We start from the raw sequence: 26,896 nt of genomic DNA on the forward strand, positions 1-26,896 counted from the left end.
GCATGCGTCAGGATGTCCTTGCTTTTAAAGGCTAAATAACACCCTATCGTGTGGATAGACCACATTTTGCTTATCCCTTCATTCATCAGGGGACACTTGAGTTGCTTCTACCTTTTAGACAACTGTGAATAATACAGCCATGAATGTGGGTGTACAGGTGTCTCATGGAGATCCCGCTTTCAGTTCTTGGAGTATTTACCCCAAAGTGGAATTTGTGGATTATACGGTCATGCTGTTTTAAGATTTTGAGGAACTGAAATGGGTTTCACTTTTGTTCCCATTTTATAAATGAGGGCACTGCAACTCAGAGAGGTGAAGTTTTTTCCCAAAGTCGCATAGCTGGCATATAGTAGACTCAAAATTAGAACCTGGGCTGTCTGGGTCCATTCAAAATGGGCTAAGAGCATCCCTCCTCTTGAGGGCCAGATGGCAGCCTACACAAGGTGCTGGGCCCAGAGAAGATGCTCGGTTTGCAGGGTTACCTCTGCCATGGGAGGGATAAGGGCTCCTAAAGACAAACTGAGTCCCCACTCCTCCAGGAATGGCCTTGTCAGTCGGAGGCTGGTCCCAGCAGACAGAGGGAAGGCTCTGACTCCTGCTAGAGCGGGTGGTCAAAGGGGCTGCTCACCGTGGTGAAGGAGTTATACAGGTAGTAGATGGCCCAGGAGATGATGACGATGTAATAGATGTTCAGCCAGAATGATAGCACAGCAGCCGCGAGGCCCACACCTGGGGACAGGACATAGTGTCATGCATCCATTTATAGGCCGTCAGATCAGTCATACAGTCCCCAGCCCTGTGTGTGCCATGGCGTCTACAATCTTACTGACCTTGGAGACAGGCACTACTGAGGACACTGGGACTAAGAGAAAGGTGGTGAGGTCATGTACATCTGGCCAATGAGGGGCCAGTACAGGATGGTAGTGGGTGGGGCTGGGGAGCTCGGCTTGCCAGGTGAGGGGGGGCCCATACCCTCCGTCAGCGTGAAGCGAGGAAAGTCACACCCAGACTTTTCAGGGAAATGAGCTGACAGGGCAGGCCAAGCTGAAGTGTGGGTACCCCTGGATTGAGTCCCTCTCTCCACCTCTATCACCTCGTTTCTGATCAGCATTGTCATCTGTCACCTGGTCCCTTGCAATAACCTCCACTCTGCTCACACATGATCTGAGCAGTTCCCTCTCTCCCAAGGACCATGTTCAGAAGCCCCTGGAAGGAGCACTGCCATGACCCAGGACCCCACTCTGCAACTTACCCTTGAACATGGGGGCCAGCTTCCACACCCCCAGACCCCCAATGGATGTATACTGGCCCAGGGAGCACTCCAGCAGGAAGAGGGGGACCCCCGCAAAGATGAGCGTCAGGAAGTAGGGGATCAGGAAGGCTCCTGTGGGGGAAGAGAAGACGGATGCTCATGGCCCCAGGATTTTGGAGAAACCCCTGTCCGAAAGCTCACTGTGGCTCTGGGTCCCCAACTGAGATTTCCTTATGTCCTGCCTCAATGCAGTCCCTAAAGCCCTTCTGAGGCCCAGGGATGTCTTCTGCTCAAATACATCCCCTGTTCTTTGCAAAATGAACAGATGAGCTTTTTGTGTCATTGACAGAGGACAATTGTCCTTTGGGAACCTTTCTATTAAGGGGCAAAAAGCAAGAACTGGGGCCTGGAATTCCCTTTGAGTCTTCAGGGGGCCTTTTCTCCTATACCTGCCCCAGAAAATGCCTAAGTGAACACTCTCTACGGGGTCCAGACCCACCCGGGAGGTCACCAGTCCAGCACCTACCGCCACCGTTTTTCCCGCAGAGATAGGGGAACCTCCAGACATTGCCCAGGCCAATGGCGTAGCCCACACAAGACATGAGGAAGTCGAAGCGGCCCTTCCACGTGTCCCGGTCGGGAAGGTCTGCTGCTTTCTTCTGCACCTTGACCACCAGGGTTTTGGGCTTGTCATTGGCTACAGGTGCCTCGCTGACCTCTGTGGAGATCTGCCCATCAGCCACCTTGCTGCCATTGGTCGCCATGTCTCGGAGTTTGGACACAGGGGTCCTGGCAGAGGGACGTGCTATGTCAGCCCCGGTCCACGTGGACAGCAGTTTTGCGGTTCAAGGTCACCCTAGGAGGACAGATTTGGGGTGTCAGGCACAGAAAGGGGGCAGAACCCTGGAGTTGCCTTGTGCCAAAATAACAAAAACAAAACACCCCACAAATGAAGGGCTCGAGAAGACTGTAAGTCCACTTGCTTCCGCCTGCCCTACTCCTGGACCAAGGAAGGCACTTATTGCTGCCAAAGACAGTGAGAGTGAGGATGGTGCAGCCTGTCCCTGTCACCAGGCTCACTTCCACTCTGGCCATCTGTGTCACACCCTCCCTTACGTATCCTGCTCAGAACAGAAACCTGAGGTGACCAAACTCCAAATGGAAATATTAAGTATTTAATGAAAAAATTCTCATCTTTGCCTCCAAGGATGCAATTAAGAGATCTGTCACCCTGAGGCTACAGGAGGAGCTCACCCTGGAACCGGGCCCAGAGGTATCCATCTGCAGGGGGTGGTGAAGTGCAGAGCCAGGCACCATGAGCTCGGAGGATCACAGTCCAGGACACCAATTTTGAGCTGTGAGACTTTGAATAAACCTAACCTCTCTGTACATCCCTCATCGGGCTGTGGGAAAGGCCTGAATCCATACGTTTAATCATCTCTGCAAAAGGAGATCCTTATACTGGCAGCCCAGCCCAGCCCGAGGAAGGACGCCTGGTTTAGCTGCCTCTTTTAGCCCTCGGTCACCCCAAGTATCCTATTGACATTCTACACCCTTCTTGCCCCTTTGGACTCAGACCAGTCCCGGGTTCCGGTCTGCCTTTTGTAGCAGAGTTCTAGCACTAAGTACTATTACTCAACACTACTGCTAGTACTAAGTATTACTCTTGATCACTCTCAGTTTGTCCATCTGTAAAATGGGGGCAAATTCGGCTCGTAGAGTTGTGACAAAAGTGAGCTTGAACAGCTGGAAGAGTGCTGTTCACCTGCCTGGTGGAGAGTAAGGACTGCGTGAACGGTTGTCATTGGTGTGGTGGTTGATGTTACCTGATGATCTTCTGTGTTGCGTCGGCTCTGGAAAGGCTCCCTTCACCAAGCCGGGGTGACAGCCTGCAGAGCAGAGAAGGGGAGGAGGGGAGGATGGTGAAGTGGTGGGGGTTGGCGGTGGCGGGGGACACCCGCAGAGGGCAGCAGGGGTGCAGGGAGCCTGCTGGGGTGCATGGGGTGTGCCAACAGAGCTTCCCCAGCCAGGGTGACTGCAGCGGGCCCATGCAGCATGGCGCTGGTTCTCGGGGGTGCTGGAAACATGCAAAGGTGGGGCCACTGCCCTCAGGATAACTGTGGGGTGGGGGCAGGAGGAAGATGTTCCATAATTTTATCAGAAGGAAAAGAGAAGTTAACCGAGGGGCTGGGAGCCAACAAGCCTGGTGACTATCTTTCTCCACCTTTTATCCAAACAGAGCCCACGTGAGGACACAGGCAAGAGCACCTTGCTTCAAGGAGGGAGCAAAGCAGGTTTTGAGACAGTTTATACGGAGTGATCTATTTTTGCCTCCTCCCCTCAAATCTGTCCATTCAAAACAAAAACCAAAAGCATGAAAGATACCCAAAGACGCTCATGACCATTTGTTTATGAGTGACCTTTGTTTTCTTCTTTGTGCTTTGAAAAATTTCTAGCATGCTCTACAAGATCTGTTTGAATTAATAAAGGAACACAAAACAAACTTATGGAACCCTCAGAACACACTGGAACACGTGAAGCGCTGGTCTGTGGATTCTCAGAGGGAGAAGCTGAGGCAAAGTAAAGTGTGGTGTGGCCCCAGCCGTCTCGGCTCTGCCCGCCGGGGCCCCCCAGCCTGCTGTGCACGCACCCTCCAGCCCCTCACATGCAGGCCCCATTACCAAACACCATCGTCTCCTCCCAGAGTTCATGGAGAAGCGGACCATCTTCGGACAATCCCGTCTTTACGCACTCTGCTTCTTGTTCCCAGGGACGGCCTGCTTCGTTTGAGCTGCTCCATATCCGACAGGCTTGGGATGCCCCTCTAGGTCTTGGTCTGGGCATGGTAACCAGGGGGAGCTCAGGTAGGGCGGCCACCTCCCATCCTCACGAATGGCAGGATGCTGTGGTCTACCAGGGAGTGACGGGATACGCAGGAGAGACAGCCTTAGTCCTCAATTGTCCCCACAGTCTCCCCCTGTGGGCTCCAGCGGCCTTATTTGTTCGAAATGATCCAGTCACCGTGGGCCAGGACTGATCCCTTGACCCCAGTGAGCCAATCAAACACATTCTCTGGGAATTTGTCACGGGACCCAGGTAGAGGGGCAGTCTGGGAGCAACTTGGCAGTGACGGGGCAGTCATCCTCTGCCCATCTTGAACTCAGAGCAGCAGAGTTGGTCTGCCGCGGAGGAAGAAAATCCAAGAGCAAAAGCTGGAGAGTGTCTTGAAGGCGTTCTGGTTTGAAGTTCCAGGCTTTCCTAAGACTGGCTATGGCTACACTTCTGCTATTGTTTTCACAAAACGTCCACGTTGTCATAATTCCCCTTTTTTGTTTACATTGATTTGAGAGTTCCTGTTTCCATCTCAAATCTCTGCACCACCCCTCTGGCCCACTACGTTCAGTCAGAGAGTTCTTCTCTTTGTGTATATGGAGAACCTCCTCGTGCCAAGCCCTGAGGGATCAGAGATGGCGGCTGCTCTAAGGAACCTGTCGTGTCAGGAAGGCACGTGTGCAATTTCCAGAATGCAGGGAAGGGTGTTCAGATTCGGCCAAAGGCTTGTAACTTCCCCAGGAAGGGCCGCCCGTGGCATTTTTCTTTTAGAAGATGTGGAACATAGGAAGATAAACAGAAAGCCACCAGCTAATATAACCAATGCTTCTCGGAGGATTTGGATGGAGCAGGCTCCTTGATCCACAGGCCAGCAAAGCTGCCTCAGTGCGGAGTTGGACGGACTCCTCCGACCCCTACCAATGCTGGGTGAGTGACTACCCACCTCTCTGGTCCTCATTGTAAAATGGGGGGATGATCATAATAAAACATTCCTCATAGAGTTCTAGTGATGCTTAAATGAGGTCATGTGTGCAAAGCATATAAAACAATGCCTGACTGTGTTGAAACCTCAGCCACTGTCATGATTATGATTGTTGCCACTGTGTATGGACAGGTGGTTCCTTATCTGGCATTTCCAGAAAGCTAGAACCTTCATCACATCAACTAACGCTTATTGAAGGGTTATTATTACTCAGATCTTTCAACATCTTTAGCATTTTCAAAAACCCAATAGAAATCATCTTTTTAATCCCCATGGAAGATAGTAGCTAATACAAATGTCAGTTCTCTCTGCTTTGGGCTCTCTTTCTACCAATTCAAAGAGTGGGCTAGTCAGGAGTTGGGATTGGTACATTTGTGTGTTTGGTTAATAAAAAATAAATAGTTATTGTGTAACAAAATAAAGTCTCTTAGGAAAAAAATCAAAACCCTTAGTCCACAGGAGGAAATGATATAGGGCCTCAGTGCTCGACCGGAGTGTTCCAGAATCATGCCTTCCTCACACATCCAGGGAAGAGCCATTTAGAAAACGTGCTGGACACCTGTATTCTCAGCTATTAGGGAGACTGAGGCATGAGGATCGCTTGAACCCAGGAGTTAGAGGTTACCCTAAACTAGGCTGACCTTACCACACTCTATAGCCTGGGGCAGGAGTGAGGTTCTGTCTCAAAAAAAATTCAAATAAAAAAAAAAAAGAAAACGGCATACAAAAGGCGGGCATGTGAAGTTCACGGCAAAGTAACACGGCTGTCTTCCTAGAACATTATCTTGGAAGCAGAAGCAACCTTTTTGCAAGTTGTTAGCTCCCCCTTTCCTGAGACACGCTCTTGTGTTTCGTGGCTTTGGGGGACTGTGTTGGAGGCTGGCTCTGTGGCTCTGTCATGGTAAAGCCACATTCTTCTTCCACCTTCCATCAGTGCCAGGCTGTGACCCTCCACTACCTGCTGGTGGAGCAGGTAGAAGAAACATCTCTCACCTTCTCATGCTTCAGGGCATTTTTCCAAGTCCTTCTTCCGGAGCCTTCTAGTTCTTCCTGCTCAGGCGCCAACATTCTGCAGATGAAGAAGCTAGCTGTGCCTTCCTTCTGGTGCACACTACATCATCCTTAACTGAAGTTCACCAAGTAACCTTCAAACAGCACTGTTGATGTGACACCACCAGTGACAAGTTGTCTGTGTTCACTCACTAACTCATTCACGCCTTCATTCATTCAAAAGTATTGACTGAGTACATGCTAGGTGCTGAAACGATGCTGAACAGTTTTTTTTTTCTAAGCATTTTGTATTCTGAACTACACCTTGGTCACCAGAGTTTGAATTAGTGAACTAACATGTTCTAGTGGAAAGATCCATTTCTGTAAATACTTACTGAGGGGCTACTATGTACATGGAGCAGGGGAGGACACTCAGGATGCAAAGATTAACAAGACATGGTCTATGCCCTTGACAAGGTCACGGCCTAGAAGGAGACCTATTTGTGCCAGATCATAATACTCTGTGACAAGTGCTGCAAAAGGTATAAAAACAGGCCTAGAAAATATGAGTTAATCCAGTTAATCCAACCAGAGAAGGTAGCCCAGATGAGGGGCTATCTGGGCTGGGCTCTGAAGGTTGAATAGGTGTTCATCAGGTTTAAAAAGAGGGAAAAGGCATCCCAAAGGGAGGGAATGCATAAACAAAAGTAGGGAGGTGTAAAGCTAGGAAGGTCAGTTTGTGAAGGGCCTTGAATGCCAGGCTAAGGAATTCAGGGAACAGTTCCAGAGATGGAGCAAAGGGGATAATGTGATCGGATTAGTATCACAGAAGAAGACTCACTCAAGAGGCCTCTGAGAAAAATGGAGTTAAGGTAGGAAGGTGGTAGAATGTTCCCAGGATGCCCCATCCTTCCTTGGATGCCCCATCCTTCCTTGGGAAGCCATCTCTAAAAATAGGGCTATCTCAAGCAGAAAGAATACCTCTGCCCATCCCTGAATGAGGAAATGCTTTGTTAAAAAAAAAGAATATGCAGTTTGGAAGCCCTCGATCAGGAGTGGCAAAATGAGCCAAAATTGGCCCTTGGGCTTGTTTTATTTGGCCTGAGCAAAAACAAAAAATTGAGTTTGTACTAGGGGCCGGAAGTGTGACTTTCTGGGATATGGTGTTTGAGCAGAGGGGATAGCAAGTGCAAAGTCCCTGGGGCAGGAGTAAGCTGTTCGAGAGACTGCAAGGTGGCCAAGGTGGCTGGAGTCCAGTGTGAGAGGGAACAGGCCCAGTTGGAGATCACACAGGGCCTCAGAGGCCATGACAAGGAGTTCAGATTTTGTTCTAAATGCATGAGAGGGAGTAGAGGGTTTAAGCAGTAGGGGGGCTCTGACTTACATTTAGGAGTCTGGCTGCCCACTAGAGGCTGCAGAGGGAGGAAGCAGGAGGCAGGTTTAGAGGTCCAGTGTCCAGCTGAGAAATGCTGGAGACTGGAGTGGTGGCAGTCCACAGAGGTGGCGAGAAGGGCCCTGGGGATGATTCTGGAGGTCAGGCTGGCAGGCCTTGCTGGAGGATTGGCTGTCAGCAGCTCAGCCCTGGGCCAGATGGCAGGCCGGGGGAGGGGAGCATGTGGAGCTGCCTAGGACAATCTCCCTCTGTCCCCCTGCCTCGGAGGCCAGGCGACTGTGTGGGCTAGGACCTAGGCAGAGGCCAAAAGGCCAGGGCCAGTGTCTCAGGGCTGCCATTGTCCCCCAGGCCAGGGCCAGGCTGTGAAGTGAGTAGGGCACTGGGAAGGTCCTGGGCAGGGAGGGTGGGCGCCACCAGATTGGGAGTAGCACACCCCCACCCGCCCGTGACGCTGTGCTCGCTCCGGCTTTGTTTTCTTCCCGTTCTGTAATTACAGAAATTACAGAGGCTTGCTTCACACCACAATTGTTCTACTTGCTTTTATTTCTTTTTAAAACTCTGTGGTTCAAGAAAGAAATTAATATTGAGTTTGGCTTTATTCCAAGGGGAAACATAATGCAGTTTATTCTCTGCCTTAGGGGAAAACGCGAGGCTCAATCAATGGGGCGAGGCTTTATTGAGCATCTGTTATGTACCCAGACTCATGCCAGCTCCTATCCGGGGAGAAGAGCTAGCATTTATTGGGCGCCTATTGTGTGCCAGGCATTTCACAAGTGCTATATGTATCATCCAGGCCTCATTCCATCTCTGTAAGCCAGGGCCACTTCAGCCATGTGACAGATAAGGAAACAGGCTTGCCAACGTGGGGCTATTGTAAAGGCGTCTCAAACTGCTTAGTGATTCAGGGCCTTGCCACTCAAAGTGTGGTTGTCTAAGAGACAGCAGCAGCATCACTGGGAAGCCTATCAGAAATTCAGAACCTTGGGTCCCACTCCAGACCTTTGGAATCAAAAGCTAATTTTGAACAGGGTCCTCGTGATTCAGGTGCTCAGGGCAGCTTCAGAAGCTGTGAGTCAGGGATGACCCAGATTATTCCGTGGGGCTTGATTCAAATCCTTGCTTGACCAAGGGCTAAGTCTCAGTCTCCTCATCTGTAAATGTGGACCCTCATGCTGCATAGAATTGTTGAGAGAATTTGAAGCAAGATAATGCATGGAAAGAGGCCAGCCAAGGGCCTAACACACAGGAAGTGTCAATAAATAGCAGCTCAGGCTGCCATTCAAAGAGATGAATGGCTGCAAAAGTGCTCTGCAATTGAAAAAACGTGGTACAAATGTGAGGCCCAATTAATAGTTGATCAGGTGCAGAAGGCTAGTGGGAGGTCCAAATTGTGCAAGACCAGCAGGTGCTGAGGGCCCCTTGCTACATCCCAGGGCCAGGGAAGGCTCTGTGGGGAGGGTGCTCTGATGGAGAAGAGGCCTCTGGTGAGGATTTCTAAGGCCCAGGATTTTAACAAGGCTGCAGGGGTCAGCCAGGTCTGGGACGGGATGCAGACTACAGGAGAGATGGACTGGTCAGGGCAGCTGAGTGTCTAGATGGGAGGCCCCCATTCTTGGACCTCAGCCTATGAGTAGTGAGGATTAGGGCCAAGACCCAGGCAGCCTCCTGCCTGGTCCAGACTTGTTCCAAGCCACAGTAGTACACCTGCTCTGTACTGGCAGTCTACAGATGAAGAGCACAGCCCAGAGAGGGCTTGCGGCTGAACAAAGGTCACACAGCATGAGAGTAGCCTAATCCTTACAGACTCCCACTTTTCAACTCACTGCACACTCTTACTCAAGAGATGAAGGAAAGTGGCTCTGTGCCTTGGCATAACCCCCTCACCCACCTCAACATCCCTCAGAGGTCATTTGCAGACCCGGGGCATTTCTCAATAGCATTTATTGAATATCTATTCTTCACAACCTCCCACTGTGCCTTTCAAGTAACTTATACTATTTTCTCCAAGTTTTGGTTTCTTTATCAGTAACTAAATGAGGCCAACGGTAACCATTTCACACAGTGCGAGGACCGGATTTGAATTTTCTAGCACCGTGTCCAGCATAGTGAGCACCGAGTCCATTGAAGCTAAAATGATCATTGGTCCCAATTTGCAGTTGATAGCACCAAGGCATAGAGAGATCAAATGACCTCCCAAGGTCACAAGGTCCTGTGCTATTTGCTTGTCCAGCAGGTGCCTTCCAGGCACTGGCCTGTGTGAGATTTTCTGAAGCCATTAGAGCTACCAAGCCCCACAGCCAGACCTATCCAAGCCCTCCTGCCGGTGCAGGAAGGGAAGAGATGTGGCTATGGTGAGATGAGTTTGCCCCCGCCTCGCCGCCTTGAAACAGACAATGGGTCAGGGTCCAGCCCCTCCCCGCTGCTCTCAGGAAGTCTGGTTTGGGGGGGCACCTTCAAAACTACAGTGCAGGAGAAGGCCAGAGGATACCCCCTCCCGCAACAACCTGTGCACAAATCAACTTTGTGACTACTGGAGGCTTGTTAGACTCTTGAATAGGGAAATAACCATAGAAGTCATCATTCTCTTTCTCCTGCAGTTGCACGTGGAAAAGAAAAATTCCCCAATTTCCCATTAACAAAGAGAGAAAAGAAAAAGAAGAGCTTGGAATTCATGCGGGTTGGGAGCTGGGCACGCTCACTAACATGCCAGGGCCCAGTCTAACGGCTTTCTGTCTATTAACTTGCTGTGATCAACACACGCCCATTTTCCTGACGGGTAAACCAAGGGACAGAGAGATAAAGTGACTTGCCAAAGGTCTCTCAGTTAGGAGCTAGGGATGCCAAGACTTGAACCAGGGCAGCTGGGTTCCTGAGTCCTTGCTCTTAACCACTCTTCTCTGCTGTCTCTAAGGAGCCACCTGTGGAACCCCAAGCTCCACTGCAGTGGTGTGCAAGAGTGGCCCATCCCCAGCAGGTAACTCCCTCCAGAACAACCCCCCACGGAGACGAGGCCTGCTGCTCTTTGTAAGAGTGACAGAGAGGTGGCTGGGCACTACCCTGTAGAAGCTTTGAAGTCTGGCTCCAGAAAAGGCTAACTTGTCTCCATGGCCAGGTTGAACAAACCCTGCACAAGTCCCTCACTGAGTGGTCACATGAGATTTTAGCTGAGCTGTAGGGTGGAAGGCTCTAATAATCGTTTCTAGCAGCCGGCCAGCCCCTCACAGTCTCCCCTTTTGGTGACCAACCTCCACCACCCAACTCTCCTTCAATGGCAGACCTTGCCTGGGAGAAGGTCAGCAGACTTGGGTTTGAAATTGAGTCCTCGCCCACTCTTACTGGCTGTGTGACTGTAAGCCAGTCCTTCCCCCCCCCCCCGCCTCGGTTTCCTTCTTGAAGCAGGCGAGTCAGACTCTGATTTCTAGCACACCTTCTGCCTTTCACATCATTCTGCCCTCAAACTGCTCGTCTCACTCTCACCAGCACTGGTTGTCTTACTTCTGTTCTGGACCCTAATTTCCTGCAATGCCCAACTGAGCACCTCATTTTGTCAAGGCAGTTTCCAGTCCAACCCAGCATCAACTGTGCACCTCCGGGGAGGTGCAGAGGAACAAAGGTGTGAGTTGGAGGCTGAGTCCTGCCACCACCGAGCTCTCAGGACAGCTGGGAGATGGGTTGTGGACAACCCCAACCCGCGTGGTAAGTTCTTCCTTAACACCCAGAGAAGGGGGGAGAGCACCCCGCTGAGGGGCCAGGGTGCAGGCAGCCTAGTGGGAGAAAGTGGCATCTGGGCTGGTAGGCTGGACACAAAAGGGGGACGTTCTTTTTATAATCACAGCTAGAGAAGAAGCGAGACTAGAATCCTTGCTCTTAACAACAGCCCTAACTGCTTCAGGTCCATTCCAGGCAGAGAAAACAGGGCGAGAATACAGAATGTATTTAGAGATACTAAGGGAGCCTGGCCCGACTGGCTAGAATCTGGGGTGATTTAGGGAGCATGGCTGGAAGACGCCAGCAGCAGTAAACAGCTCGGAATGCAGGAAACGGGGGGTGCACTGTATCCTGTAAAGAAAATAATGATCACCCCAAGTTTAATAAGTGTGTCCTACCATGCATTTCATTGATGAACAACCGCATTCGACTCTGCCAACACCCCCATTGCAGAAAACTGAGGCTCAGACAAGCAACTTGCCCACAGTCCCAAATCCCCAGGACACTGCAGCTCGATTCCAAAACCCATGCTCCTCAGCATCCCTCTCCACTGTGGGCATAGGGTGGTCTCTGGGGCTGCTGCCCTCAGAGCCTTGGAAGGTGGGGACATTTGACTTGATGGTGCTTTGAGAAGACTGCCTGGCAGCTGTGAGGGGGGTCGCAGGGGTAAGAGAGGGAGGAAGCTGTTGTAATAAAGGGAGAGGAGCAGAGGACATGTGAGTTGGGACCACGGTGGGCTGATGAGGGAGGCCTGGTCACGCTATGCAATGTGGCTTCTCTCCTGACTAATGACTAATTTTCCTGTCTCAGCTCCCCGGCTGTCCTGCCTGCGCATGACTGTGGCCTGGGTCCCCCACTTGCTCTGCTCCCCCCACGCAGGTCACACCATGCCATACACATATGCACTCCTGTGAGCTCTGCCCTCCATGGCAGAGGACATTATTACTACGCATCCTTGGAAATGTTTGCTTCTGAGAAGGGGGCCTCAGTCTCCGAGCAGCAGCGGTGTGCTGGTAAGTATTTAACAACAGGCTCTCAGGAAACAAAACAAAAGCCCCATGGCATCTGCTAATCCCTGTGGGGTAAATACTCCCACCAAAGCTGGTCCAAGGAACCCATATGAGGCCACGGGCCTGGGGAGCGAGGCGGCTGTCTGCAGCCTGCAGCACACTGCTGCTTCTGGAGCAGACTCCTTCTCACAGAGGCGTGCTCTTGGGAAGAAACCAGCCTTGCTTACTGAGTGATTCAATGCTGGAAGCCTCTTGATTGCTTCCTGTAAGGAAAGCCCTGGACACCACCACTCCAGCTGGCCCACAGTACATGCTGGGTGCCCGCTGGGAGACCTGGGACAGGAGCACAGCACCCTGGGAGCCAGTCCAGGGACCCGAAAGCACCTCCTGCCATGGATTCTGCATGGGTTCAAAGGAGCAGGGAGGAGTGGGAGGGAGAGGAGGGGAGGAGGGAGGGGAAATGGGAGTGAAGAAACTAGGAAGTGAAGGGAGAAGCGGAGCCAGGCAGACAGGGAGGGGAGGAGCAGAGTGATGGGGATGAGGAGCACAGGAAGGAATAAGAAAGAGAAAAAGAAAACGAGGGCAGAGGCAGGAAGAGCCGTGCGTTTCTTGTGAACTGGACCAGGCTCTCTGCTATCTGACTGGATCTTCTGAATGACCCAGAGCCCACACCTTAGCAGTAAGAAACCTCAGGCCAAGGTCAAAAGCAGTTGAGGAGCCAGGATTTAAACCCAGGCCTCAGGACCTCTCCCACGGATTTTCTCTAGTTGGTTCTAACGGGCTTTGCTGTGGGCAGGCTGTCAGCCCCATTTGCCTGCTGAGAAACTGTGCTGGACGCAGCAGGAGCCCTGGTGGAGTGGTGGAATCGTCCAGGCTCCCGGCCTCTGCGCCTCTCAGCCCTGTTCCAGGCTCCTTCTCTTTTCCTGCCTCACTCTTGACTGCTGTGAGCCTTTCTCAGGGACTTCAGCTCCAGGGGATGCTGCCGTAAAGGCCCGAAGCTCAATCAGCCAGAAAGGATTAATTCAGACCAGGAAATAAGAGCGGCATGGTGACCATTTGGCATTCCTTCACATCACTCTCTGCCTTTTAAAACGTGTCCCTGGGGTTAAATAATGGTTCATTCCTGTTCAAGAGGTGCTTGAAGACGCTCAAGGACATTAGGATAAAGACCCTTTAAGAACTCAGATTCCAGGGAAAAGAAAAACTAACATTGCAGGGGTTGGCTGAATTAAATGATGATCTTTAGTAAGTCACATGCAGAAGCACAGCCCAAACGGAGAGCTGCCTGGGTATCCCCAGAAGGCGCATCAGCAAAGGTGGCTGTGGACAGTGCCATGTTCTTTATCAAACATCCACGCCGGGGGCTCTATTTCCTTCTCTTGACAACTCTGCAGGCTTTATCAACCCCATTCTGGAGAGGTACTCGTTGAAGCCCCAGAGATAAACTGGATCAAGATGACACAAGGTCACAATCAGAAGCACTAAGGATCTCAAACTGGTGGCTTGTGGGCCAAATGCCATCTCACAAATGTGTTTGGCTTAGGGGTATCAGCTTAAAATTAAAAAAACTCAAACTAGCATGCTTCCCAAACTAGCATGCTTCAGGAAGCAGGGGTGAGGATGTGCTTCCCAGTTTCCTGCAAGACCCACTGTTACTGTCATCTTCTTCCTAATCTCTTTCCTCATTTTTGTGGCCCTCAATGGGCTTTGAGTTTGCAATCCTAATACACACGGTACAAGGTACAATCTTAGCCATTCAGTAGAGCTCTTTCTCTAAGCAGTAAGAGAAGGGTAGGGCTAGTGTTGGCCCACCCCTAGGAGATATGCCAAACTCTCAGAGGTGGTGAACTCTTAAAAAAGCTGTTTGGTGTTACAATTTTATATTTGGAAAACAACAAATCCTATTGTTCTCTTAATAAAAGCTCAGTTGGATTAAAAAAAAATGCTGAGACTTTGCTTTAGAATAGTTTGCAAGAACGAGCGGGGTGTATTCAGAGTCAATGAAGGGTCAGATTCTAGGGTCTAAAATATTTTCCCACAAGATAAAACTGAATTTTCCTTGTAAAAGACTCCAGGGAATGCACACTTTCACCAGCACATCTGTTCTTAATTCAATCACTTAGTTCTGGAAAGGAATTTTATAGTATGAATCCCCCCATTTTTGTAAAGTGGAAAACCCTCTGTAGCAAGACCCATCTATCCATTTGGTAAAATCACATTTTTATTGAACAAATTTTCTTTAAGTCCCTACAAACAATAAGGAAACCTATGGATAACTTCCACTTGGGCTATGGTAGGATGATGAGAGGTTTGTTCGCCAGGAGCCATGATGGGTTAAGTGCAGAGCCATAGCCCTTGGGGATGGAGACACCTGCTGTATCAGCTCTGATGTGAGGCTATGTGACTATAAGTTAGCTGCCTAATCTCTCTGTCTAAAACAGAAGTGATGATACCTATTTTTAGGGCTACTATAAGGATGAAGTGGGAGAATATGTAAAGCAGTTTGTATAGCACCTAGGATTTAGGTGCTGATTTGTGGTAGATATTATAATAAGCTGCTGGTCAGGGCTGGCATTAGTTACTTGTTTAGATAGTGATAGGGAAAATTAAGAATTGAATTAAGACCATAAGATAATGCAGAGTGCCGGCATTATCTTAACCTATAGGCAATCAATACAAGAAAACAGTGGCAGTCACTTGGAGCAGTGGAACAACTCAAATCCTCAGAGCAATGAAACTCTGTCTCTACAAAAAAAAAAAAAATCCTCAGAGCAAATTGTTCATTAAACACAATTCCCAAAGTGGACATGTTACCCATCCTGCAATTAAGCACACTGTTAAAGTCCTGGCTAAATGTCGACTGTCTTTATATATCCATTGAATGAGTCCCCTGACCCCTCTCCTGCCTGCATGGAACGGGGTGTCTGAATCTGAGTTCTTCAGTTCCTTGCTTTCTACTGTCCTCTAGCCCGACAAACGACCCCCCCACCCCCAAGGGATGCAGAAACAGGGGGTGGATTTGCTCAGACAGGTTTGCCGAAACAAACAAAATGGTTGCTTGCGTCTAAATCATCAGGATCCCAGCTCGCACCAGCGCTTTTGAAACAGCCAAATGCCTAAATCCAGCACCCTCTTTCCGCTTCCAGAATGGAATGGAGTTATCTGCCAGCTCTGTCTTTGCCAGTATGCAAATGCTGCACTTGGGGGTTTCGCAGGGTGTTAACCCTATGTTCTCCCATTCCTGATCAGGGAGGTAAATAGATTGTACCAGCTGTGCAGGAGAGAAATGAGGTGCCGCGTGGGTGAGAGAGTTTATTTTCCGAAAGGGTCTGGCAGAGCGGGGTCACTTAGATAGCTGGCATAGATAAAACACAATTTCCCCCCTGTGAGTTGTGCATAGAGGTTTCGAGGACTGTGCATTTGCAGTGAGGTACACCAGTTATACTCTCTGAATGCAAAATATTGACATACATTTTTGGTGATGGGGTCTGTTCATTTGCTCTACTGATATTTATTAGCCTGGAAAAAAGAGCCCTGTTATGCATTGTTCTTATACTCATTCTAGCTGGTTCTGCTCTTCCAGCTTCACAAATTGCAAGCCAATGCATGGTTGGGGGTGACCCTTCTCCTACCTGTCCCCTTTGGTTAATAGTGACAGCTACTATTGACTGAGTCATGGCAGGATTGAAGCTTTATGCTTTACCTGCCTTACCGTCTGTGGTCTCACAACAGTCCAAGTTAGGTGTTGGTGTTATCCCTATTTTGCAGATAAGAACACTGAGGCTCAGAGGTGACTTGCCCAGGGTTACACAGCTTAGGAAGTGGCAGGGGGAGATTTGACTTTGGCTCCAAAGTGTAGATGTGTAGCTACCTTGCCATTCTGTCTCCTTTCTCTTGGGCTGCAATTGTCACCCTGGCCCTTCAGAATCTCCAGTCTGTGGAGCGGTCCAGGTGCCCTAAGTGCAGGGACCTGGCACCGGAAGCTTCCTCCTGCAGGGCCTCCGTGAGCCTCCCCAGGCCAGCTGGAAGTTTCCTCGCAGCTCTGGCTCTTTCCTAGTTGTATGACCCGGGGTGAGTCTCTTCACCTGACTCTCACCTCAATGAAGTGAAGGTAATTATCACTTTCTGATGAGGCTGCGGGAAGGATGCAGTTAGATAAAGCAAGTTTCTCTGAAGCCCCCCACTCCCTTCTTGGGGAAGCTCAAATCCTAGACACAGTACCCTCCTCTTGTGCCTGCTTGCTCCAACAGCTCCCGAATCAGCATTCAACACACATCACTCTGCCTGTGCAATGCTATTATCTCCTGAGGACACAGGCTCCGTTGTCACGGCAACCAGAGTCCTTCCACCAACTCTATTTAATAATTTCTTAACAGTGGAGCTGGGCTGGCTCGGGGCAGGGGAAAGAGTACTGGGGCAGGGGTGAGAAGCTCTGGGTCCTAGCACCTGCAGGACTGGAACTTCTCTCCAGGACTCAGTTTACCCATCTGTAACACAAGGGTGTCTGAGATGAGTGGGTTTTGTGACTCTCTCTAGTCTAGAAAGACCTGAGTGACACTTTCTAGGTCTAGGAAGCTGGGGACCAAGGGACGTATGATCTTAAATCCACAGAAAGAACCAGAAGCTGCCTTTGGTGACCGCATACTTTTTCTGCTAACCTGCTTCTAAAATGTCATTTTTCAGACATTTATGCAATCTCTGTGGTCCTCTGGGTTCAGGTTCAGGGCTGGGGGTTGGTCAGGAGACAGAAAGTTGCCTACAATCATCACAGCCCCCATTCTCCCCATTTTGCAGATGTGTAAACTGAGGCTCAGAGAGGACAAAGAGTTGCCTACAGTGACACATAACACATCAAGTGGACCATCCAGCTCTTCACTCACATCATGCCTCCCTCAGAAGTAGTGACAAGCTGTCTAGGAAGGCCGAATTGCTGGTCCCTGGAGAAGAAGGCCTGTTTCCCCGTCCCATGGTCACTCTGCCCACTCAGCTCATGGCTGGTCTTGTTCTGGTCACCAGCTGGCCATCACTTAAGGGGTCAGGCAGACAATCAAAGGTGAAAGGGAAATACCTGCTGTGTCTCCCACTAGGCTGGGCTGGGCACTATGGATTGTAGAAGACAGCATTCCTGCTCTTAAGGAAATCATGGCCTTGACTGTGTGCAGCTCTCTGCATAGGGCAGAAGCACACCTGATTTCTTGCCCTGATCCACAGAAGACTCCGGCAGACAGTAGGTGCTCCAAGTTTTATTTGGTCCAGTTGTTTGCCCACATCTGCCCCTGATAATAATTAGTCTGTGCTCCACAGTGACTTCTAAAAAAATCTCCCAAAGCAGATACCAACTTACGTCTCTAGCTCTAAGGAGCCCTGCAGACCCTGAGCTGGGGAGGGGTCACTTAGCTTTGTGACTCCTGTCTTATTCCAAGGTTGGGAGGGGGCGCCGGCCCAGGCACAGCCGTCTGCCAGCCCAGTGGTGCTATTTAACTCCTCCAGGGTTGGCGTTTTCATTTGGTACCCGCAGAATAATTAACAGTGCTGCATCTGCTCTGTCATTAGTGGCATTCACTGCCATTTGGAGAAAGGGCTCTTATCTTCCCCAGTCATTAGTCTCGGGGAGGCTATTATGGGGGAAATGGAGGAGGAGAGGAGGAAGTGGGGCGTGCAGCCTCCCTCCCGCTGCCTGGAGAGCGGAGTCCAATCGTCCTGTGCAACAGTCCAAAACCCCTTGGCTTTATGGACTGAGAAGGCAAAGTCCAGGGAGGAATGGAACCTGCCCATGGCCCCGCAGGCTCAAGGACAGGCAGGAGGCAGCTCTCCCACTCCTTCCTGAGGTCCGCAAGCCCAGGCTTGGGTGTGCTAGCAAGATCTGAGTCCCAACTCTGCCCTGTGTCAGAAGTATGACCTTGAGCAACCACTTGAGCTCCCTGAGCCTCAGTTTCCTCACTGAGGATCCTGGAACAATGGTTGAGAAGCGGTTGGCTCAGTGCCTGGGTCACAATCAGAACTCAGAATTGGAGGATGTACATAGCTGATCATTCTGTGTCACCATGCAAAACATGTACCCATTTAAATTCTACCTTTAGAATAGAAGGTAGAATAGAAGGTTTTTTTTTTTTTTTTTTTTGTAAATCAGAGGTCGAGCTCTGGAAACGTTTGACTTAAGAGTAAAAGGGAGCCAAGGCCTCTAGGTCTTGGTTCAGGTAGCAGGGCAGGCTGGGTTGCAGGACAGAAGCACAGGGGAAGCTGGTGGCTTTGGCTTCAGCTTCGGTTGTTTTGTTTTGTACTGTTTTCACATTCTCTCAGCCCTTTCATGGCACCACTGAAGAGGGCGAATGCGGAGAAAAATCCCCAGCTCCCTACATGGTTATTGCAATTCGGGCACTTTTCAGAAGTAGTGAGTGGCGTGGAAAAGCCCACGGGGTTTGCACCAGAGAGACCTGGTCTGAACTTGGGCTGTGCAGTCTGGGGTGAGTGACTACACTGCTTGGGTCTCAGGGTCCCCCTCTGGCAGATGGGGAGTAGCATCCAACCCCAGCAGAGGCATGGACTCAGTGGCTAGTCCAAGGGACCCTCCACCATAGTCAGGGCTGGGCTGGCCAAGTTCTCACCTCACCACACAGCCAGGGGACCTGTCACACCCTCTCTCAAGTCTCTGACCCTCCCTATCCCTCACATCCCAGAGGGGAGCTCCCAGAACTGTGCTATTTTGCAGTCTTCAGCATGGCAACAGTCCAAAGGCAGAGGGGAGTAGGGTAAGGACCAGGGCTGGGTGGTTTCCATCCATACACCCCTCCCTCCCTCCTCTTGGCTGGGAACTGAAGGCTTAGGGCTCAGAAGCACGCAGCCAGCTCCTCCTCCAGCGGGTCCCCAAAGCCCCAAGGCTCACATACACTTTTCCACACCACACCCTTTCTGGCTGTCAAGGCCTTTAAATCCTTCTACACCAGTGGTTCTCAATCTTCCTAATGCCGTGGCCCTTTAATACAGGACCGCTGTTCTAGACACTCTCACAGGGGCCCCTGGTGTTCATTCGCTTCCAATTTCATCCAGATAAGTACACATTATTTGCGTGCAGTTGTGTCTGAGAATGACTATCCCTTCCTCTCTCTGATTCCACTTTGGATCCCAAACTCTGGGCATAACCAAGGAGACATTAGTCTCTGGCCAGAGCTCAGGTAAGGCTGGAAAAAGATGCCAGGGTCCTTTTCTCCTCACCCTCCCAGCTGTGCCTTCCCACACTATCCTGCACACTTCAATCCCTGCATTCTGTGTTCCACCTCCTACCTGGTCTGGGTTCAGCTGGCCTCCTTCTCAAGGGGTAACCTGGAGAACTCAGAGGTGATTTTTTAATTTTTTTTTTTTTTTTTGCAGGTTTTGGCCAGGGCCGGGCTTGAACCCACCACCTCCAGTATATGGGGCTGGCGCCCTACTCCTTTGAGCCACAGGTGCCGCCAACTCAGAGGTGATTTTAACAAAGGTGATTCCCATCTGCTGGGAAACCAGGGGATAGAGATGAGGGTTCAGAGTCTCACTTTCCCCATCCAAGAGATAGGAAAAATAAGGGTAAAAATAATAGTAACAACAATATTACCTTCATGTGGCGGCCCCATAGCTGTTGCCTGCTTCGATTGAGAAAACACTTTGAAAACCAAGAAATTCTACAAGTGTTAAATATGCGTGTACTCACATGTGCAGAAGGCCTTATTTGGGTCAAGGTCATTCTGATTTGTACTCTATGAGAAAACCAGCTTTAAAAAATGTCTCTCCTTATTGGAAAGAGGATTATTCTCCAGGATCTCAAGAACCACATTTTCTTTCTCGGCTATGTACTTCATCTATGATCAAAAGAAATAGCTACCGCAAGCTCTAAAGTGCTGTGCTGATGACTGAAAGTATTGTCGTCAGCACTAAGTCGCAACAGACCAAAATACTAAGACCGAATGCCTTCACTCCCCTCCTTGTGGCTGCTGCCCTCTCCCTGCACAGAACCTCTTTATCAAACAATAAGGCCATGCAAGCAACCTGCTGTCAATGTTTCAGGGCATCTTTGACCTTGAATGTTCTTTTGGCCAGAGCTCAGTTCTCTCAAAAGCTTGTGTGAGACACTAAGCTCACAGATACCAGGCAGCCGACAGGTGGACAGAGCTACAGGTCACCATCCAATGCAGCCACCAACTCTTGCATCCCCCAGCCGGGCCAATGTGCCAGGATCCTTGGGGCCCCTTGCACAGGCAAGATGGTCCCTGGCACCTTAACATGACCCATTCCACCCAGTGACGCATCCCCTGTTTTCAGACTGCCATAGCCAATAGCTCTGCAAGACCTGGCCTCCTTGTAATTTCCAATTTGTGAGAAATGTAAAAATAGAAGGCCATTCGCTGCAGGCAGCCCGCATAGAATCAGATCTCACTTTCGTGTCATATCTGATCACCGTAAACGGAGCTGATGGCTTCCTCAGTGTTGCTCAACAGCTTCCCCAGCAGCGAGATGGCGGGAACCAATTGGGAGACACTCAAGAGTCAGTGGAAGGTGGCTGGGTGCACACCATCAGCACCAGCTTTAAATGAATTTAAAGTCTAGGTCTCAATATGTTTTGACTCCTCAATTACCCCAGCTCTTCAACTTAGCAGCCGAGGGACTTGGGCACAAATTCATCTGTCTGCACGTCAGCTTCCCCAGTTATCACATAGAAGCTCTCCTGCCACCTGCCTCCCAGAGCTGTAGCAAACCTCTGTGGATGGACTAGATGGGGATGCGCTTTTGTGAATCCTTCCTCTCCTTAACTGGCGGCTGCACAGTCATTGCCAAGTAAGCAATGTCAGAGGCTTTTCAATGACGGGGATTTAAGCATGAGTTTGCCCAGAGATCCTGCAGCTAGTGCCTTTACCTCTCTCCTCCTCAATTTCCTCATCTGTACATGGACAATTATACTACGCATCTCACAGGATTTTGTGAAAATTAAATGCAATAATGTAAGGAAAGCACACAGCACATTCCCCAGCACATTGTTAATGTGCAATCATTGATGTTATTATGGTTATTGATAATATTATCCCTGGAACAGTATTTAGTGGATTTTTTTTCTTTCTGTTTATGACTGAATCCGAGGTCTGTGCTGAAATATCACAGCTTGCATTCACACCTACTTCCTGTGCTAGGCAACTCTTCTGTCTGCTATTAGCGGCTTCCCACTGACTCCCTGTCCCCGTCCCCCAGCTACGGAGGTCTTCAGGTGAGCGTGGAATAGACGCAGATGCTGGATGTCCATAAGCTCACGGAGACCCACTTCCTGGAAGTCTTATTTCAAGGTCTGCATCTAGCTGCCCAGGCTTTTTCTTCGCATGTACGCTCCTCTTTCTCCCCACCTCCCAGTGACCTTCAGAAAACAGGACAAAGCTGTCAAAAAGAGCCCTGTCCCAGGCCAATCTGAGGAGCCGGCACCCACCACGGTACACTCCACCACAGCATACCATGGGAAGTGGATGTGTGAGTGGTGGGGGGTGCTGCTTCTGGCAATGGGAGCCAATTCAAGGTTGCTTTTATTCCGGTGAGGGCTGCACCCTGCCCACCCTGAGTTGCAGAGAGAAGCTCCAGCGACTCAGCACAGTTGAACTGGAGGGGCAGTTCCAACACGGGCCAAGGCAGGCCTGCTGACCCTCACGGTTTAGTTTCCTTTTGTGCAGAGAAGCAACGAAGTGTCTCTAACTGGGTTTGGCATTGAAGCTGCACTGACGGAGAGGGACTACAGGGCTTGCAGTTTCCGTGGTCAATGGGAAGCTGGGTGCTCCTTGGGCCAGGTGATAGGAACAAGCTCCCAAAGACAAAGCAAATGGGCTTCAGGACACAAGGGGCTAGATGTAGTAGGCAAGTCTAAATCTCCTGGGTTGACGCTATGCTGGCGACCCGTACACAAGCTAAAGAGGAGTGGAGAGACATCTCTGAATTCCAGGAGGCTTTGGACATCTCTGTCTCAGCCACTAAGCTCACAGCCAAGCCTAGGAACAGCGTCTTTGTGTGATGGCAAGAAGCCACCTGACATTTGTGCTTGCTTTATTTAATGTTGCTCTTAGCATGTATATGCTATGCAGATAGAGGAGCAGCCAATTGCTCAGATGGCAGGCCCAATGGGACTCATTCTTAACCACTAACTCCCATCCTCAGTAACCACCACTCCATCACCTCACTTTACAGATGTGAAAACCGAGGCCTGGGGATACCCACAAGAAAACAAAGTTGGCCTGGGAATCAGAAGAGCGGGGTTCAGATCCCCGTCTTGCCTCCTCCTAGCTGTGTGACCTTGGGCAAGTCACTTCCCCTGCTCTGTATGGTGGTTTCCTCACCTCTGGAGTGGGGATTAGACGAGTACTTGCTGCACAAGGTGATGGTAGGAATTATAAGCCTGGCACATTGGAAGCTTTGCCCCTTCCACTGCTTCCTTCTAGTGGGAATGAGAACTTGCCAAGGTCACCCAGCCATAAATGGCAATGCTCCAGCTGAAAGTAAACCCTCATCTAAGGCTCCTTCATTCCTGGCCATGGACTCAGGGGCCACATTGCATAGCCTCCCTTGTTCAGTGAGACGCATTGATATCGCAAGTAGCACCCTACCAGTGCTATCATCACCTTCCATCCTCAAAGGCTTTATTCTACGACATTTATTGAGTTTGCTTTTAGGTTTCCAGGCATGTGAAATCCAGGACACATAGGAAAGCTATTGTGCACTTTTCAGCTCTGATGAACTTGATTTTGCCTGGTCTTTATCCCCTAAGCTGCCTATTCCTTGGCCTCTGGAACCCCACCCTCCAGCCCCATCCAAGTTCTTGGAGTCTCACTTCTCATCAAGCTTCCAGCCCTGGAATAGATGGTCCCACATCAAGACACAGAGTCCCCAATTTATCTCTCGCAGTGACTGTCTCTCCCGAGTGTGGTTCTTAGGGAACCCCACTTTCCAGTTCTCTGCCAGGCAGTCCAGGCTGCGTCTGACTGCCTGGGACTCACTGTTTGTCCTCCAAGGACCGGCCACCAAGCCAGCGAGCGCTTGGCTGGAGACAGACCGCTTTCTTTGTTTGCTGCCTGCCTGACAATTTATTTCTGAGGCTCAAGGGAGGCTCAGCCATTTTGCCCTGACTGCTCTTATCTCTGAGAAAGGGTCCCTTCCATTCACCCGGGGACTCACACCTCTAAGGGCAAGTTCTCTTCCTCTCCTCTGCCTGGGTGGACCTGATGAGGGGCTGGGTCACTGCTTTCCAGTGCACTCCAAAGAGAAAGAGAGACAGCATGCAAGATACTTGTAGTTGACCTCTTTTGTTTTGGAATTCAGGAGTTGGGGTAGGCTTTTCAGTCTCCCTCATGAATATATTTTCTCCAAAGTTCCCGAAGCCAGAGAATCCATCCAGCACCTAACATCCCCTCTCTCTTGCCAAACACCCACCTTGTGTGTCACAGAAAAATAAAGGTCGATCCTAAATCCCACTCAGTCTGACACTGTCTCTGATTTGGGAGAGGGGGGTGTCACCAAAGCCCAGGAGCCATTTTATTCCTCCTCCCTTTACAGAGCTTCACTAAGATGAGGCTGAGCTTTCCAGGGGAGGGAGCGAGTGCTCTAACCCCACATAGGGGTGGGGGGAAATGTGGCTTATCATTGGGCTTTTTTTTTTTAAATCCAATTTTTCCTTGGGGCTCACGTCTGTTTTGGGAGGATATTAGCTCAGAGCCTCAGCTCCATCTGAGTTCCTTGTTTAAAGACTTGACCAAGTGTAGAACAGGACATCCGTGCGTTCCACCCTGGGAAGGAGTGCGTACAAAGGGCAGGCGCATGGAGACCCCATGGGCATTGCCCAGAGGAACCTTGGCTTGGTGGGCAGCATCACCCCTTTCCATCACCCCCACCTGGAGTAAACACAGGAGGAAAAGCCAGAAGGGGAAAAGGCTCCCTTCCGGTGCTCTGAGAGACCCCCCGCACCCCACATTCATCCGGAAAGCAGAGGGGTGGGGGAGCGTCCTGGAGCCAATGCGCCACGCTCAGTCACAGCCCTGGTATTCTTTTAAGCCAACGTTTCTTAAGAGCTTGAGCTGTCTTAGGATAGGAAGCAGGTGTCCCATCCTCAAGTTGACCCCTGCCCCGTCAGAGCTCCCCCTCCACCGCTCTATCTCTGCTCAGGTGACCCCGAGACTGGGGAAGTGGTATACAGCCCCCCAAACACTGTTAGTATCTTTCACTTCCAGTCCCCCTTTCTATCCCTTGGAGAATAAATAGGGCGCTTCGACGGCTCCATCAGAATCCAACGCCAGCTCTTGGGTCCAATGGGGAACGGCGACAAAGAGGCACGAGATTCTCCAGACCCTCGTGGGCGCCCTCCTTCCTCCCGCGCATCCCAGCGACGACCAGGGCGCACGTCGAGGTCAGAGTGGCGCCCACGGTAGCCCCAGGCGAGGCGAGGCGCGGGGGCTGGAATCTCGGGGTGTCCGCCCACCACCCCACAAGGCCCGCGGTGGCGGCTCGGGGCTCTGGCCCGCCCTGCCTGGGCTGTCCCGGGTTCTGTGCCCGGAACCCCGACGCCGGCCGCCCGTTCCTACCTGCGGCCGGGGCTGCGCTGCCCGGGCGGGCGCTGAGCGGGGCGGCTCTGCCGCTCCGGTGCGCTCGGGGCGCGTGGCCGCTCCGGCTCGGGCCGTGCTGCGCTCCGGGCTCCTCCGCTCCTGGGCTCAGCGCAGCTTGCCCGCAACCTCTCCGCTCTCTCGGTCTTCCGAGGGCGGACGGAGGGATGCGGGGAAGGGAGAGGGCGGGGGAGCGGCTGGAGGGACGGGGGCGGGGCCCGCGGCGCCCGGAGCCCGCCCACCGGGGGAGGGCCCTGCCCGCGCTGCCCGCCCCGCGCCCGGCGCCCCGCGCTCCCTCCCCGGCTGCTTCCTCGCAGCTTCCCCGCCTGCAGCCTCTCCCCTTCCCGCTTCCCCCTCTCCCGTCGTCTTCTCCCTTTGCCCTCCTTTCCTCTCCCCTATTCCCCCTTTCTCTCCGTTTCTTCTCTTTCCAACCCTGTCTCCCCCCACCCTCGCCCAATCCCCCCTCTCTTGCGTCTGGCCCGCTTCGCTCTCGCCCTCCCCTTTTCTCTCTCCTTCCTTCTCCTTCAGTCTGATGGCCTCTTCCCTGCCTGTCTCGGCCTCTGCCTTCCTGTCCTCTCGGCGCGGATTTTCCCCTTGGCTTTGCTCTTCCCAGCTTTGCTGTTGGTGTGTCTATCATGTTTCTCCACCTCTAACACCTTCTGCTTTCCCTCCGTGGGTCACTGTGGGGTTGGGGGTGGGGAGCCCTGGCTCCTCCCTGAGCTCCTCCCAGGGCAGCTGCCTCTGTCCGGTGCGGTGCACGTGGGAACACGGGTCTGTCCTGGACTTCGCAAGTTCTTGGTACCAGGCCGGGGGCGCTGGGCAGTGGGGTGTAGGGTGTGGGGAGGCCGGGAAGGACTTCCTGTTCACTGCCAGGGGTGTGCGGATGGACAGATGGATAAACAGATGACTAACAAGAGAAACAGCTTCGAGAAGCGCCCAGGAAGGGTAGCAGAACCCCCAGACACCTTCCTCCTTCCAGTCCTTAGGGTCTGAGGGATTCTCCCAGAGGAGACTCCCTCCCAGCCAATCCCAACCCGGTGTCCGAGGACTCTCATCCTTCCCCTTGCCAAGTCCTGACCTCCCCACCCTCATGTACAAAGGCTCCTGGGAATAAGGCCACATCTGCCTTTCCCTCTGCGTTCCCCAAGGACTCATAGAAAGGGTTCCTCTGTCCAGCCCTGACATTTCCCCTCCTCTCTCTGTCCCTAGGGCTGGCATTTGCTGATTGACCTCCCATTCCTTACCCTACATTATCTATCCTGGGGTCCCCCAATGCAGAGCTGCCCAAGGTCACCCTGACTGTTCCTGTCTCTTTCCCCACTTGAGCATGGACTCTTGGTGTCTTTTATGACCCATTCTCTCCCACCACTGGTCACCAGGTCATACATACACGAGCTGTGGACCGCCATCAGTACCTTAAAGGAATACATATTTACTTTCTATGCACCACAGCCTTGAGAGGTCCCAGTCTCTGTGGAAGATAGGCTTTCATCTGATAACCGCACAAGCCCAGAGTGACCAGCTCTGCCAGGAGCACACACAGGGTCCAGCTGGGGTGCGGGGGTGGCGTCCAGTGAGTCTTCCTCAGTGGGTGCTATTGGAGCTGCGGTCTGCAGGCTGAATAACAGCTGTCTGGATGGACACGTGGAGCACAGCTTTGAGCGAAAATATGAGGGTAACAAGGATGAAAGCTGCTTTTGCTTGCTTGGCATTCATTGCAACTTCTTTGGGTGGCAGCCCCTCAGTTTTCATTTGGGTAACTTTCCCCCTCCACTCACATTCACATGGTTGGGTGGGATTCTTCCCTTCTAGAGGTGGATGTGTGACCCAGGGCACAGCCAATTAGAACACATCCGTGAGGGGCTAGTGAGAATGCTACCTGGGACTTATTCTAAAACCATTATCAAATGGAAGCTTGATCTCCACCAAGGCTCCTGAGCCTGGAGTTGCTGGAAGCCTTCTTTGCAGACCTCTAACAGACCAACCTGAAAATGAAGCCAGCACAGAGGCAGGCAGAGTTGAGAGATGGAGATCTCTGCGTCCTCATGAGTATTGTTTGAATCCCTGGACCCACATTTGAAGGCAGTGTGAGTTATTGATATTGTTAAGTTCCTTTTTCTTCACTTATGTGAGTTTGAG

At 51.3% G+C, this 26,896-nt stretch overlaps 1 protein-coding gene across 2 annotated transcripts in view; it reads right to left on the reverse strand.

Annotated features, from left to right (window-relative positions):
- Nucleotides 1–25,148, reverse strand: part of SLC6A1 (solute carrier family 6 member 1) — a 39,990-nt gene extending 14,842 nt beyond the window's left edge. The window contains exons 1-5 of one of the 2 annotated variants that reach the window (XM_053600055.1): nt 24,740–25,148; nt 3,079–3,141; nt 1,779–2,108; nt 1,253–1,384; nt 629–729 (exon numbers count right to left, since the gene is read on the reverse strand). In XM_053600055.1, the coding sequence (XP_053456030.1) occupies nt 629–729; nt 1,253–1,384; nt 1,779–2,016 (471 nt within the window). In that variant the 5' untranslated portion in view covers nt 2,017–2,108; nt 3,079–3,141; nt 24,740–25,148. Of the gene's footprint in view, nt 1–628; nt 730–1,252; nt 1,385–1,778; nt 2,109–3,078; nt 3,142–3,933; nt 4,517–24,739 lie in introns of those variants that run through there. The other variant, XM_053600056.1, reaches the window with a different exon arrangement.
- Nucleotides 25,149–26,896: the final 1,748 nt, after the last annotated feature.

Source organism: Nycticebus coucang, chromosome 8, assembly GCF_027406575.1.
Source record: "Nycticebus coucang isolate mNycCou1 chromosome 8, mNycCou1.pri, whole genome shotgun sequence".
In the NCBI taxonomy this organism is placed as follows: Eukaryota; Metazoa; Chordata; class Mammalia; order Primates; family Lorisidae; genus Nycticebus; species Nycticebus coucang.